General features: G+C 42.8%; 1 protein-coding gene across 2 annotated transcripts in view; it reads left to right on the top strand.

Moving 5' to 3' along the window:
• Positions 1 to 16,611, top strand: part of LOC123756342 (nose resistant to fluoxetine protein 6) — a 223,512-nt gene that overhangs the window by 189,837 nt on the left and 17,064 nt on the right. For both annotated transcript variants that reach the window (XM_069331343.1, XM_045739411.2), the window contains 4 exons: positions 314 to 390; positions 4,438 to 4,546; positions 10,710 to 10,794; positions 11,959 to 12,131. In XM_069331343.1, the coding sequence (XP_069187444.1) occupies positions 314 to 390; positions 4,438 to 4,546; positions 10,710 to 10,794; positions 11,959 to 12,131 (444 nt within the window). The remainder of the gene's footprint in view (positions 1 to 313; positions 391 to 4,437; positions 4,547 to 10,709; positions 10,795 to 11,958; positions 12,132 to 16,611) is intronic.

Raw genomic sequence — 16,611 nt, 5'->3', positions numbered from 1 at the left:
AACGTTATGAAAAACGTTAATTGAAAGTTCCTCTTCTAAGCTGTCCGAGGAGGGCCGGACGACTCAAACAGAAAACGGAACAATACGTCACTTTTGTGAGTCGATTTCATTTCAAATTACGTCCAAATTTGGCCATAGTGCGCATACGAGCCAAAAGTGACGTTATTTTTAAGAGGACGGGTTGGGCTTAAAGGTGACCCTACGGGTACCTATCAGTCCAAGTGGATGGGTAAGTTACTAGGATAGCCAACAAAGGAACCGCCTACCCGGTGCTGCGATAGGCTGTGTGACCGTCATGAACTCTCCCCCACAGATCCATTCTTGGTGTGCTGGGCTGCCTGTTGGTTCTGGCTTCGATCTATGACCTCATCACCAGCCAGCTTGGTAAAGGTGAGTTGTTATATAATTTATACAATTTAACGAACGATAATTTCTAAACCCATTTAATGAGGTTGGTAAGCCTAAAAGACACATTTAAGCCCATCTTCCTGTTTAGATAGTCCTTATGGTAACGATGACCACCATCGTACATATATTGAAATAATGAATAATTTAAAATTAGAAATTGGTACTAGTGAATTCGGCCGAACTGGAAGAGATTATGTATTAATGTTGCTAATAAAAAGTAACCGAATCCAACCTAATCATTCTAGGCCTAATCTAGTGCACATGTGCTATACTAATCCTAGGGAAACTTAAGTTCGATTTTCAGCTTACACTTTTTACGAACTCTTAAATTGAATAGCATCAAATTCCCGTATCTAATTGTGTATTACGTCAATATATGCCCAATGGTCAACATAATTACACAAAGTACTATTTAAACAGGAGGCTAGATTGAATATATATATATATATATATATATATATATATATATATATATATATATATATATATATATATATATATATATATATAATATATAATATATTATATATAAGAGTGCAGGCACCAGATCATGCACGTTACAACATTACGGGTGTGACTGGTCTGTCATCTCCACTAATGCATGACATTTCTAACGGAAATGATTGGTAATTTCCGTTACCAATATGTACGAAAAAGTTACGGTATCAGTAAGCTTTAAAGCACCACAATACTGACGTCTTCTATGCATCGGCGCGGATAGGTTAATGGTGTTGCTTGAATGCGTCCGTTTCTGGTAGTGCAAAACAGTTGTAATTTTTACGGAGTTGCAAGACGAGAGAACACACTCGAACACGCTATTTATCCCCTTTTTCGCGACATGAACCATATCGGTCTCTCCCTCGCCCAACCACTTGGGATGGAGGGTAGAGCGACGGTCTTCATGCAGGTCGGCGTTCAATCCCAGACGCTTAAAGTGGTTGGGCACCATTTCTCTCCCCCCCCCTCCCCCGTCCCATCCCAAATTCTTTTCCTGACCCCTTCCAAGGGCTATATGGTCGTAATGGCTTGGCGCTTTCCCTGATAATTACCTTCTCCCTTTCCTCTCGACATGCTACTCTGCCAAACCAAACCAAAAATGCAACTGTTTTGGCCTAACGAGAAACGTAAGAACTCAAGCAACCAGTCTTAGGCACTGGGTTTGGTCACCGCTTCCCACAGTGATGATTGTGGCGCTTCTCTGAATGTCTGTCACTGCAGCACGAGTGCCCCCGCCCTCTTCATCACTAGGAGGGGGGAGGGGGGTTTAACTTTGGTGTAAACACCTTAAGCGCTAATTGTAAACACTCGCTTGAGGCTGTTGTGTCAAGGAGGGTAGAGTTACCTCGGGTTGAGGCGGCGGGTCTCCGTACAAGATCAGCTTCATTTCGCTTTAACCACATTAAATATTTACAGGAAAAAGTTATTTAGTATATTTCCAGGCATATGTAAACGCGCAAGTATTTTATTAACTTTATTTGTTTTAGCATACATTTATTTAAAATTATTTCCAAATGGTTTTATAGCGGAAAATGGGATTTTGTAGATGTAAATACAACATGTGTATTTGTAGATATTTGGTGTATGTTGTAAATACAACATTGGACACCATGCACCTGCCTCGTTCTGTCGAGGGGTGGCGGGCAGTGTAGTTAACATTTATTAATAGTACAAACCAGAATACAAACCCAAACTGCATTATATTATGAACATATATATTACTGAATCATAAACCAGAGGTAAGGTAGGAAGGAGAAGTAGGTAGAAAGGAGGAAGGTAAGGTAAAGGAATGAGGGGGAGAGAAGTAGTATGAGGAGGTTAACATAAAGAACAGGGAGAGATAAAATGATGGGGGAGGTATGAGGGGGGGGGGACCAGGATTTTTGCAATGTAGTAGAAATTCAATGGTAGAAAGTTTGGAAGGCAAGAAGATAGGTAGATAGGATGAGAGGTAGATAGGATGAGATTAAAGGCCTAAAGGAAGGTATCCACGGGTGACCTATATATATATAATGCCTAAAGGGAATGACAGGCGTAATTGTGCCAGGTATGATTATGTCTGGCAGTATTGTAATGATAGGAGTAATATTGGCTGAAATTGGTGTTGGTATTTGAAATTCTATAATGGTGTCCCCCATTTTCGGGAACATGAAGCCCGTTAGACTGAATGGTGGTCCGGTCCAAACCAACTTCTCACCTTTACAGGGTGCAACCCTACGACGGTTGCCTAACTCCCGGTTACCTGCAAGGTGAACAGAGGCATCAGGTGTATCTGTCTTGCTGTGGGAATTGAACCAGGAACCCCTTTCGGGTGTGCACCGACAATGTTGGCTATTGCGCTTTAGGACCCATTAATAGGAGCGCGTTTGCTACTGTGCCACACATCTAGGCTTAAATACTATTCAGTTGTCAATAATGCAATTTCAAGTTCTTGGTGACAGATATTTTTCACAATTTATTTATAACAATTGTTGTCCCAGTTTTAAAATGTAATAAATGCTAACTATTGGAAAAATATGGAACATAGTTATTTTTTAATTTTGGTTTGTTACCAAAGGGGCGATTATTATAGACATGTGAAATAGGAGAGGGTGTTAAACAAATCTCTGATTGGTTGTTAGAGGAAAATGTGGAATTGGGGTATGTGGAATATGAGTTATTTCATTGAACATTCATAGATAATTTAGCTGAGCACGTTGCAACGAGATCATTGATGCCGAATAAATCAAATTCAATTAATCGAATATTAATGATACAATATTAAAAATTCAAATTAGTAAATACATTTGTTGAAAATTAATTTATACATATAGTGTTTTCAGCAGACTAATTTGTAGGAGAGGAACACATCTCTTGGATGAACTAGTCCCCCCCCCCCCACTCGCCTGGGAATGACCCGCACCTACCACAACACAAGAGTGTAAACAGTAGCCCTCATCAGCAAGTGTCACAAACTAATAGGAACGCCAAGGTTGTCATAGCTGGGAGCAAGGAGTCCTGTTATGCGTTTGAGTTAGGTCGGCATGGCGCTCATTAACAAATTGTGGACACAATCCTCCATACTTGTGACGTGCGTGGATTTGATTTTGCGTCACACGAGACATCTTGACTTTTGGGAGGGGGGACAGACAGGTGGAACACAAAGAACTCAGCCAAGAAACAAAGATGTCACTTTAAAGCAGTCTTCACAATCTCCCTTAGCTGCTTCGGGTTGACAATGGCATCTAAAGACACAAAGGCCAGGCGACTTATTCCCCGAATGAATGTCACCAAGTAGAAAGACACTGATATGTTTGTGAAAAAGAAGCACAGACCCACCCAGACCCGGAGTTATGAGTACCCAAAGGCCCGTACCTCTTGGCTAAGACGACCGAGAACATGTAATACAGACTCTGGGGAATAGTTTGTGAAACGGGAGATAATAGATTGGTAAAATTATAAAATGATCTAATGATAAATACGATATAACGTGGTTTTGCAATCCATGAGATTGCATAGCGGAAGCGAGACATTTAGGAATGACCCAGTAATATTTAAAATAAATTTTTAAAATGTTAAATATCTTATGTCTGCATAACCTGTATGTTTTAAAGGATTTCATTAAATCATGAATACACAGTTCACTTTCATTTATTGGGATTAATTAGAATAAATAAAATAGGATTATTTTTACAAATATTCGCCTGTCGGTCATATTAATAGAACAGGTTTGTATGAAACATGTATATCAAGATAAGGATTGTATGCAATGAGGAAGTGGGAAATGGGAAGATACAGGAATTAAGATTAACAACCTAAAATGTAAAAAATGTGAAAAAAGTGTAAAAAAAACACTGTTACAAGGACAAAATACAGTAAACCGCACTTAATGAACGAATCATGAATTCAATAGATGTAAATGCCAGGAACTGCAATCATATAAATTAAACTCTTAAATGTTGGAATGTAATTAAAAACGGAAAGTGGAATAGGAATTAAACTGGAGGCCGAAATAACTTGCAATATTAGTGAGTCGAGTGCATATTCCTGCAGAACAGAACAAGGCGTGTCTGAACTTCAGTCTGTACAGGAACATGCAGAGAATATTCACCTACGACGTTCCTAAAGGCGCCGACGTAATCACCTGTCTCCCTGCACTCAGGTGAGTTATGGTGGGTAAGAGAGGAGGAGTCGCAGGTTGGGTCCTGTGGGATGGAACCCACACTTGTAGCAGCAATGACATGGTCAGAAAATGCTTTGATTTGAAGTAGATGGTTTTAATTATGTATTTTGTGTGTGTGTGTGTGCTTTGTGTGTGTGTGTGCTTTGTGTGTGTGTGTGCTTTGTGTGTGTTTGTGTGTGTGTGATTTTATACTGGATAATGGAGGATACTTTCATATGAATGTATGATGCATACCTGAATATATATATATATATATATATATATATATATATATATATATATATATATATATATATATATATATATATATATATAAAAGAAAAAAAAAAAAAGGGAAGGGGGTGGTAGGAGAAAAGCACACAAACTGTATTGGAGGGGACCTACATTCCCTCCAATGCGTTATGTGTGGTTTCCTCCGAGGCTATGGGTCCCCCTTCTTCCAGCCAGAGGTGGTACTCCCTTCCCTATATATATATATATATATATATATATATATATATATATATATATATATATATATATATATATATATATATATATATATATATATATATATATAATATGTATATAATATATATAATATGTAATTTAGACGTTTGGCGATGTTGGTATTCAAGGTAACTTTGAAATTTATTAACTTAGTGATAATGCCTTGAAATAATACCAGTTATGTAATGTCCATGTGAAGGATATAAAGTACATAGTCAGCATAATTTACTGCATTTATCCGTCTGTCTACTCCACACACGCTCCGCCTCCACACCCTCTCCCACTCCTCCCATCCCTCTCCATTCCCATCCGTCAACCATTCCACCAACCTTTCCCTAACCTGCATAAAATGCCGTAAATTGAATAGGAGCCAGAGTCGGGAAGGATCACCTGAGGAGAGGAATAGGAATTGCATTACATATTCCTTTTGACCAAGGCGTCAATTCCCTAGAGGAGCGAAGCCGGACTGCCTGCTCGCTTTGTTGACAGCGAAAAAGACGATGGCTACAGATCTGCCGTCATTCCTTGTTGTGGGCGGGTGGATGTGGGTTGGTGGATACAGGGTCTTCCCTGTACCCACCCACGTGGATGTACGGTTTCTAGTCTCAGTGGCTTCATTACAAACCAGAGAGGATGGATAGAAGTCCAATGTGTAAATTTTCTCCAACTCTTCTCATCTAGGTCTTCTGTGTGTGTTCCGTTTTAATTTTTTCGTGTTTGTGTGTGTGTTTCTCTAGCTCCTCTCTTCTTTCTTCTCGCTCTCCCCTTTCTTCTCGCTCTCTTGTTTTTTCGGTCTTCCTCTTGTTTTTTCTATATCTCTCTCTCTCTCTCCATTCTCCTCCCAATCTCTCCTCTCTCTTTCTTTCTTTCTTTCTTTTCCGTCGTTAGATTCTGGTCTTGTAACAAAGAAATGTACCCATTACCCCGTAATTGTGGGACTTGCCTCATTGCTAACACCTATAACTATTCGAGTGATTCTTACAGTAGGTTCTCCAAGACGGACATGTGAACTCGAGGACGGATGTCGTGAAGATGTTCTGAATATATCCTAACTTGGATTCATTAATGTAATTCTGGCTACAAGTGTTCAGTATACTGTTGTTTTCCTATTTGAGTGTTCTTCTGAAGTAAGACTTGGTATGCTTACGCCTACGTTCAGAAGGAAATAATTTTACCTTCATTGATAAACATCCAGTTGGCCTCTTATCTAGTCCTATTTTTCATCACTTTAAATGCAGGATTCATTTGTCATTTTATGAACTATTCTTGAATATTTATCTCTTCTCATAAATTTTGCATCATTATAAATACTGCCCTGTTGCACTCTGCTCAAGTGGTTAGGTTGTTTTGTATTAATTAAGAATAGTATGAATCAGAGATTCGAATCATAAGCAATTTAATACCCAGTATCAGTCTACTGGATTCCCTCTTACTGCGGCTGTTTCGACGTGTCCTTAAAGTACTCTTAAACGCGTTTCAGTGATGAGTTAATTCCCAGTTGTTCTTAATTTTGCTCTCGGGCACAATAATATAAATGACTTGATTGTATGAGCTTTAGCTCCCATTGGTTGTCCCCAGCTCGGAAACGTAACAGGGCCTAATTTTCATATGGCGCAGGTTCCTAATTAACACACTCGCTCTATTATAAATCTCACTAAGTCCCTTTGTATTCATTGTTAGATCGCTACAAATACACACACACACACACACACACCTTGTGACAGATGAGGATTGTAGGATCCTCCAAGAGGACTTGAACAGGTTGCAGTGATGGTCAGAGAATTGGCTACTGGGGTTCAACACGAGCAAATGTAAAGTTATGGTAATGGGATTAGGTAACAGGAGACCAAATGGACAGTACACAATGAATGGGATCTGCCTACCTGTGACGACTCGAGAAAGAGACCTGGGCGTGGACGTAACACCTATTCTAACTTCTGAGGCACATGTAAATAGGATAACGAAAACAGAATTCTCTACACGAGCAAAAGTTAGAACATCATTCAGAGACCTAAGTAAGGAGGCATTTAGGGCGTTTTACACTGTCTATGTGTCTTAGAGTATGCCGCCTCATCATGGAGTCCCCATCTGAAGAAGCACAGAATGAAACTGGAAAAGGTACAGAAGTTTGCAACGAGACTCGTCCCAGCGATACGAGGGATAGGGTATGAAGAGCGCCTGAAGGAACCGAGCCTTACGACACTAGAAAAAAAAGAGAAGGGGGATTTGATAGGAACGTATAAAATTCTTAGGGGGATTGACAGAGTGGAAATAGACGAAATGTTCGCAGGGAATAGTAACAGAACGAGGGAAAATGTGTGGAAGCTGGAAACTCAGATGAGTCAGATGTTAGGAAGTTTTCCTTTAGTGTGAGAGTAGTGGAAAAATGGAATGCACTTAAGGAGCAGGTTCGGGAAGCAAATTCTATTCATAATTTGAAAACTAGGTGTGGCAGGGAAATGGGACCGGAGTCATTGCTGTAAACAACCGATGGTTCGAGAGGCGGAATCCAAGAGACAATGCTCGATCCTGCAGGCAGAAATAAGTATTTACACACGCAGACACGCATGCACATGCACACCCACGAATAATTCAGCTAATTCCTGATCTTACACTTAATGTTATAATCCAATATCCACCATCAAACTCATGACTAGGCCAACATATTTCCTCCATATTGACCGCATCACACAACAGTCTACCGTAAAATTTAGGAATCATCAATTTAGTGAAAAACCCTTGTGACAAAGCAGACATGTCCTAGTCTGTCTATCCTATTTCAACTTGAGCTTCAACTCGGTCCAATTCATCTTGGCTGAGGATAATGAACTCCATTGGATGATTCAAATTGACAGCCGCAAAGAATAGACGACATAGCTGACCAAAATATGAGAGATCAATTTAACATGATCTTGCCATTTACAGCCTTCTCACTGTTGAGGGCGAGGTAGTAAAATGTGGCACAACATACCCGTAGAGTTTCTTGCGTATTTGGGGTAAATTGTTTTTGCAGAGGCGTTGGAGATTATACCCATAAATTAAAACATGTCAAACTTGCATACTCTTTGGACTTTACTACATAATCGTTAGTGATGTCAATATTGCTCGTTCGTGAACTGGCCAACAACCCTATCACCTTGCGTATAAGACGGAGACAGGCATCTTAACTTGACATGGCTTTCAACACGAATATCATAATACTACCTCCATTTTCAATTAGTTTTGACAAAGCTGTTTTAAATTTGTTTTGAGAGATCTTTTAGGCTAAACCTTTCCCTTCTCTCGCTTCCTTGGCTTTATCATCACGACTAACCCGTAATAACAATTTGCGTTTACAGCTGGGTAGCTTGAGCAACTATGTCAGCGGCAGGACATGAATCGGAAAATTCATTTCAAATCAGATGAGAAATGAGACGTGGAGAGCTGTATACCAAACGACTATGGGGATGTGTGGAAGTGTGTAAACAAGAAGTACGATGAATTGTGTGTGTGTGTGTTTGTGTACTCGCCTAGTTGTAATTACCTAGTTGTGTTTGCGGGGGAGTTAAGCTTCGGCTCTCTGGCCCCGCCTCTCAGCTCTCAATCAACTGGTGTACAGGTTCCTAAGCCTATTTGGCTCTCTCATATCTACACTTAAAACTGTGTATGGAGTCTGCCTCCACTACATCAATTTCTAATGCATTCCATTTATTAACCACTGACTATATTTTTTTATTTCTATTGTCTTTATGGCTTGTTTGGGCACTCAATTTCCACCTGTGTCCCCTAGTGCGTGTGCCCCTTGTGTTAAATAAACGGTTTTTGTCAACCCTATCAATTCCTTTGAGAATCTTTTATTTGGTGATCATGTTCCCCCTAAACTCTCTTGTCTCCCAGTGACGTGAGGTTTAACTCCCGTAGTCACTACACATAGTTCATGCCCCTCAGTTCGGGCTGTTGTCTGGTGGCAAACATGTGAGCCTTCTCCAATTTAGTTTCATGCTTGATGAGATAGGGACTCCGTGCTGGCACTGCATACTCCAGGATTGGTTTGACATATGTGGTATTCGAGGTTCTGAATGATTCCTTACACAAGTTTCTACAGGCCGTTCTTATGTTAGCCATCATTACATATGCCGCGGCGGTTATCCTCTTGATGTGGGTTTCGGGGGACAAGTCTGGCGTGATATCAACCCCCAGATTCTCTCACTCTCACTCATTATAGAAGAATTTCATCTCCGAAATGATTCCTTGTATCTGGTCTCCTGCTCACTACACCTATCTTAATTAGATTACATTTGCTAGAGTTAAACTCCTAACAACCATTTGTTGGACCAATCCTTCAGTTTGTTCAGGTTTTCTTCATGCTGTCCTCCTCCTCTCTTAATCCTATTCATAATTTTGTCATCAGCAAATATTGAGAGGAATGCGCCTATACCCTCTGGAGCATCATTTACGATATCAGAAACAGGGTAGGTCAGAGTACAGAACCCTGTGGGACTCCGCTTGTGACTTCACGCCAGTCTGACGTCACAAGCCTCACAGTAACTCTCTGCTTCCTATTGCTTAAGTATGCCCTTATCCACTGGAACACCCTGCCAGTTACTCATGCCTGTTCTCAAACTTAAGCACCAGCCCCTTATCGGGTACTGTGTCAAAGGCTTTCCGACAGTCCAAGAAGATGCAGTCTGCCCAACCTTCTCTTTCTTGCTTAATCTATATTACCTGATCGTCGATTTCTTTTAAGCCTGTAAAGCAAGATTTACCATCCCTGAACCCATGTTGGTGTTGTCACAAAGTCCCGTCTCTCCAGATGTGCTACTAGGGTCTTTTTCACGATCTTCTCCATTACCTTGCATGGTATACACATTAATGACACTGACTTGTAGTTCAGTGCCTCTTGCCTATCACCCTTTTTGTATATTGGGACTACATTAGCCGGTTTCCATATATCTGGCAAGTCTCCCGTCTCCAGTGACCTACTATACACCATGGAGAGTGTCAAGCAAAGTACTTCTGCGCACTCTTTCAGTACCTATGGTGAGATTCCGTCCTGAACAATAGCCTTTCTCACTTCCAGATCCACCAGATGCCTCTTTACCTCATATCTGGTAATTTCGAACCCTTCCATGGCCTTCTTGTTTACTGCCACGTCTCCTAACTCAAGGACGTAATCTCGTTCTGTTGTGAAGACCTCCTGGAATCTTTTATTGAGTTCTTCACATACTTTGTCATTCTGTGTACCTGTCCTCGCCCGGTTTAAGTTTCATCGCCTGTTCTTTCACTGTTGTTTTCCTCCTGATGTGGCGGTAGAGCAGTTTTGGTTCGTCTTGGCTTTATTTTCTAGATCATTTTGATACTGTCTCTCTGCTTCTCTTCTCACATTGACATACTCATTCCTGGCTCTCTTGTATCTCGGCTTCCTGCTGTTCTGTTATTTCTGAAGTTCATGTACGCTCTTTTGTTCCTTTCCTTTGCCTCTATACATGCCCTTTTAAGCCATGAATTCTTCATATGCTTTTCATTTCTTTTTCGTTTTTCTTTTGAGCGTGTGGGTGGCGTTGGAGAGGGGGGGGGTAGGCTAAATGTGTGTGCATTCGTGCTCTGTTTTCGTCTACACGTTTTTTCTCTACTAAGATATGTATATGTATGTATGTATGAATATGTATTACAGGGTTGTGACGATGACGTGGATCATCATCTGTCACCAGTATGAAACTAATTACGATTTCATCGTCAACACTTTGGACTCTCTCAAAGTAAGTTCAATTAATTATTCTTAGGAACAGTATAAAGCTGTATTTAATACATAAATTGTATGAGCTTTGTGATACATAATGACTCGACTAAAACTGCTAACAACTGTATTCCATCATTTCAAAATGTATCGGTTTTTGTGTGTGTAAAATAAGTATATTCTTAAACTAGCTGGTATGGCTGGTATAATTAGGCATGATTTAGGTTTTTTCACTTTTTACATTCCATAATTAACTTGAACGCTGCAGTCAGCTGTCAATGAGTACCATGGTTTAGGCTGAGGGAGGCGTAGCTCTCTTTACTAATAATTAGTGTTTGAGAATAAACTTTGGAATCAGCTGACGACGATCCCGAGTGTGTGTCTTTTGCGTTTCACCAGCTGGAGATTTGCTGGTAGGAACTCTCTCATACTTGACAGTAGTGACTTTAAGGATTCGACACTGATTTTTGGCCAGAATATTGTATTCAGCTGAAAAGACTGGAAAGAATAAAGTGAAATGCTCTAGAACGGCGAGTGAGCTCAAACAGAAAGTTCAGTAAAAATGAAAGGCTTTTTAAGTGCTTTTTGAATGACATTATACTAAACGGAATAAAGTATTCCATTTCGCGGCTAACATTAGTCTTCTCGCTTGAATTTTGAACATTTTTGCTTTCCTAAGCCGTTATTTGAAAATTTTTATACACATTTAAAACTTATTATTGAAGTAATTCCGGAACATTCATGTATTGTGATAATTTTATATATGCTTACTTTTGTAGTAAAATTGTATTGAGTAAAAAAAAAAAGGATATTTGTCTTTGTAAGAAATTGGTTAAAATATTGCCTAATCCTCTACCATCAATTCTAGACCTTCAACCATTCCCCTGGTTATGCCAAGAGTACCTTGACCGACCCCTAACCTACTGTTAAAACAACCAGAAACCTGTCACATAACCACAAACACCACAACCTTCAGTCTGTAACAGAGTTGTAAAAACTCAAAGCCAAAACAAAATACTGTATATATAAAAAATGGAAATCAGAAGGATTACTGAGGACCACCTAATTCCTGAATGAAAACAAAAATTCTCAAGAAAATGATGTATCTTGTGTGTGAAAATGATGTATCTAATTTTTCTAGTCACCGCCAGCAGTTACCCCCTCAACACTCACACTCTGCCAACAGTATCAGGACCCGGTGCTGACCGAGGTGGTCACCAATGGATGGCTGTCGGTCGACACGTTCCTCTTCATGACCGGATTGGTACTGAGTTACCGCCTTCTGCCTCTCCTCGCTGACCGCCGCCCTCGCGCTCACCTCTCCATCTTTATCAAGACCTTCTTCAGGAGGTTCTTCAGGTGAGATATTCACTCCAGTCTCTTAAGAGCCTTCATGAGAAACGTCTGCAAGTGAGAGTGCGCCGGTCACTTAAGAGGTACCCTAGGTGAGAGACTCCCCTCTCTTACAATAGAGTTAAGACAATTTTCTAGACGTTCCTCATACAAGATAAAAACGGGGACTTGGAGAAAAGACGTCGTTCATCTGTAAAGAAAAAGTCTGTATTTTTTAAGCAGAATCTGAGTTAAGTTCTAAACGCGAAGGACTAGCCAGTCAGTCCCTCGGGTGAGGAAGGGAAGGGGGGGCAAGTTACAGCCCCGCTCGTGTGCCAGGTAAGTCCACTACGGGCTCACCATAGCCCGTGCTACTTTGTAACTTTGGTTCAGAGTAGCTGAATCTAAAACAACAACAGTCGGGTGAGAGGGACTATAGCCAGGCAGGCCTGCAGGTCGTCGACGAAGGTGAAGGGAAAGAACTAGTAGTCGGGTTCTCCTGCAGTACACAAGTACGTCCTCGCAAGCAGCACATCCTCGCACAGGGGAGAGATACTCACGCGAAATCATAATATGTGACAAGTCCTCATAATTCACTGCAGGAATTCTTTTTTGACCTAACGATGGTGTGACATTCCTACAACTTTTGTTTCATAGTTTCTTTTCAGGTCGTCGAGGCAGTAATTAACCTTGTCTGACATTTCTTAATACAAGGGAGAGACGGGGGGAAGGAGAGGTGAATAGGTCAATGTGGAATAAGAGGAGATCGAAGAGGGAAGGCGGGCGCGAGAGAAGAGAAAAGATGGAGAAGTGGGAATGCTGTAAGATAGGGGTGAAGGAGACTGGAGAAAGAAAGCGGGAGAGAAGGAATGGAAGGAGGGACGGACGGAGAGGGGATGCAGAAAGAAGGGAACTGTTAGGGGAAAGCACCAAGCCATTACGACTATATAGCGCTGGGAAGAGGTCAGGAAACGGGTTTGGGATGCGACGGTGGGAGGGAATGGTGCCCAGCTACTTGGACGGTCGGGGATTGAACGCCGACCTGCATGAAGCGATACTGTCGCTCTACCGTTCACTCAAAGTGGTTGGGTAAGGAAGGAGGAGGGGGGCCCGGGAATAAATGAGAGAGGGGGAGGGGAGGAGGAGAGACCAAAAAAAGAGAAGGAAAAGGGATGGTGGGAGAGAGGGACGGGCAGGAAGTCCACAGAGAGGACTTCCTGAGGAGAGTAAGTGTAGAGAGAGGGAGAGTGTGAGGGAGCGGAAGAGGATGCCAGTTTAGGGAAAGGTGGGACAGAGTGAGGTAGACAGTGTGATGTGGAGACAGGGAAGGGAATGGGGCGCGAAGTGGGACAGGTACACTGAACAAAACAACCCAAAAAGCGTATAAATAACGGCGCTGGAAGCGCTGCGCACGAAGCCCTGAGCGACCTGCCTCAATCGACCAATCAAGGGGCAGGAACGTCGCTCTAATAAAACCTTTGTGGGGCACTTTTGGCCCCCCTGACGCCAGTGGTCGCGGCCGGAAACAAAAATAATTAAAAACTGATGTGAATGGTGGAGAAAATAATATTTGATTCTCTGTATCTCTCTGGCTCTGTGTCTCTGGCTCTGTTTTCTGTCTCTGGTTCTGTCTTTCTGTCTCTGGTTCTGTCTTTCTGTCTCTGGCTCTGGCTCTGTCTCTGGCTCTGTCTCTGGCTCTGGCTCTGTCTTAGTCTCTGTCTCTCTTAGTCTGTCTCCGGCTCTGTCTCTTAGTCTCCGGCTCTGTCTCTTAGTCTCCGGCTCTTTCTCTTAGTCTCCGGCTCTGTCTCTTAGTCTCCGGCTCTGTCTCTTAGTCTCCGGCTCTGTCTCTTAGTCTCCGGCTCTGTCTCTTAGTCTCCGGCTCTGTCTCTTAGTCTCCGGCTCTGTCTCTTAGTCTCCGGCTCTGTCTCTTAGTCTCCGGCTCTGTCTCTTAGTCTCCGGCTCTGTCTCTTAGTCTCCGGCTCTGTCTCTTAGTCTCCGGCTCTGTCTCTTAGTCTCCGGCTCTGTCTCTTAGTCTCCGGCTCTGTCTCTTAGTCTCCGGCTCTGTCTCTTAGTCTCCGGCTCTGTCTCTTAGTCTCCGGCTCTGTGTCTCCGGCTCTGTGTCTCCGGCTCTGTGTCTCCGGCTCTGTGTCTCCGGCTCTGTGTCTCCGGCTCTGTGTCTCCGGCTCTGTGTCTCCGGCTCTGTGTCTCCGGCTCTGTGTCTCCGGCTCTGTGTCTCCGGCTCTGTGTCTCCGGCTCTGTGTCTCCGGCTCTGTGTCTCCGGCTCTGTGTCTCCGGCTCTGTGTCTCCGGCTCTGTGTCTCCGGCTCTGTGTCTCCGGCTCTGTGTCTCCGGCTCTGTGTCTCCGGCTCTGTGTCTCCGGCTCTGTGTCTCCGGCTCTGTGTCTCCGGCTCTGTGTCTCCGGCTCTGTGTCTCCGGCTCTGTGTCTCCGGCTCTGTGTCTCCGGCTCTGTGTCTCCGGCTCTGTGTCTCTGGCTCTGTGTCTCCGGCTCTGTGTCTCCGGCTCTGTGTCTCCGGCTCTGTGTCTCCGGCTCTGTGTCTCCGGCTCTGTGTCTCCGGCTCTCTGGCTCCCCTCCATCATACATATTGTAATGTAGAGAGATGTACAGCTGGTCCTCATATATACTAAGTTGAATCTTACTACAGAGTCAATCCAATATGCAAGAAATATATAAAATGCAACGTTTTAATATAATCAACGTTTTCTATGCAACGGCCTCGATGGACTCGTGGTTAGGGAATCCAGTTGCATTTCGTTCGTAGTGACAAACTGAGAAAGCTGGCGGAAGATGAGTGATTCTTCAGATACCTGAACGTCTTGAGTTATTCCGGTCGTCTTAAGGATGTGTCAGCGGAGCTTGGCTAAGTAGCGAACACTGGTACCTTGGGCCTTACAGTGAGTCTCTCTCATCCTCTCGTACATGTCTCTCTCATCCTCCCAGATGATGATGATGAAGATTAAGCCACCCAAAAGGTGGCACGGGCATGAATAGCCCGTAAGTGGTGGCCTTTTTAAGCCATTACCAGTATCAAGAGCTGATACTGGAGATCTGTGGAGGTGCGAATGCACCCTGCATGATGGGAGATGTCTCCCTTGTGAATGTGTTAAGATGAAGATGAAGCCACCCAATAGGTGGCACGGGCATGAATTGGTAAGTGGTGGCCCTTTTGAGCCATCACCAGTATCAATAGATGATACTGGAGATCTGTGGAGGCGCAACTGCACCCTTGGTTATCTTGAGGTTATCTTGAGATGATTTCGGGGCTTTTTAGTGTCCCCGCGGCCCGGTCCTCGACCAGGCCTCCACCCCCAGGAAGCAGCCCGTGACAGCTGACTAACACCCAGGTACCTATTTTACTGCTAGGTAACAGGGGCATAGGGTGAAAGAAACTCTGCCCATTGTTTCTCGCCGGCGCCTGGGATCGAACCCAGGACCACAGGATCACAAGCCCAGCGTGCTGTCCGCTCGGCCGACCGGCTCCCTGCAACTGCACCCTGCGTGACGGGAGATGTCTCCCGGACCAAGTGGTGACCAAATGGTCTCATCCTCCCGTATGTGTGTGTCTCTTATCCTCCCACATGTGTCTCTCCCCCCCCCCCCCCCCATTCTCCTCCTCCTGACAACGGCGGCATGTGAGGCGTAGTAAAGGAGTGTAGGAGGGGAGGGGGGGTAATGGTGCAAGTGGGGGCTGGGGGGGGATGGGCGGGGGGGGTTAAGATACGTTGAGAAAGAGATACACAGGGGTGGAGACTCGTCTACACGACCTACCAAGGTCATTTTAGCTCTTGAACCCAGAATTTAATTTGCTGGTCGCCAAATAAGTTTATTATATAATCTTGTAATTATCCTTGAAAGTATCCATGAACTTGGTATAAACTAACTGGGTTTTCCACAGACTCCATTTTGTTTTGAACTCTTAAATCGAAGTATATTCTTGCTTCCCTCCCATGCTAAATATTTCTGTTCTGTCCACCATGCTCAGTGCTTCAAATAATTTTATATATCATTGTAATTTTTTTTATTTCATGTCAGAAACAACTGTATTTACTGTTGTTTTAATTTGTCCGTTAGTAGGAGAGGATTCCATACTGGAGAAATGCATATTTTAGTACTGGTCTCACGTAGGTGGTGTACAAAGAATATGCCGCTTCGTTGTCCAGCGATGCACATGATAATGCATCGTATTGACTTGATTTTTTTATATTTTTTATTTAAAATGTTTGTTTAAGCTAGTTATGGATATCTCAAAACACTTATTCCTCTAGCTAAGTCTGGAATTGGATGTGAAGTTAGAAATAACTCAAGTTATAAATGCAGAAATTTGACTATTACTAATTTGTATTAAATTAAGATGATGTGTTTGAGAAATGCTTATCCAACACTTGATGGGTCAGTCAAACGTGTACACACACACACACCACACACACACACACACACACACACACACACACACACACACACACACACACACACACACTCAGGAACCGTT

This window comes from Procambarus clarkii, chromosome 25 (genome assembly GCF_040958095.1).
Source record: "Procambarus clarkii isolate CNS0578487 chromosome 25, FALCON_Pclarkii_2.0, whole genome shotgun sequence".
NCBI lineage: Eukaryota > Metazoa > Arthropoda > Malacostraca > Decapoda > Cambaridae > Procambarus > Procambarus clarkii.
The sequence above is the reverse complement of the archived record's forward strand: the minus strand, read 5'-3'. Positions and strand labels throughout refer to the sequence as shown.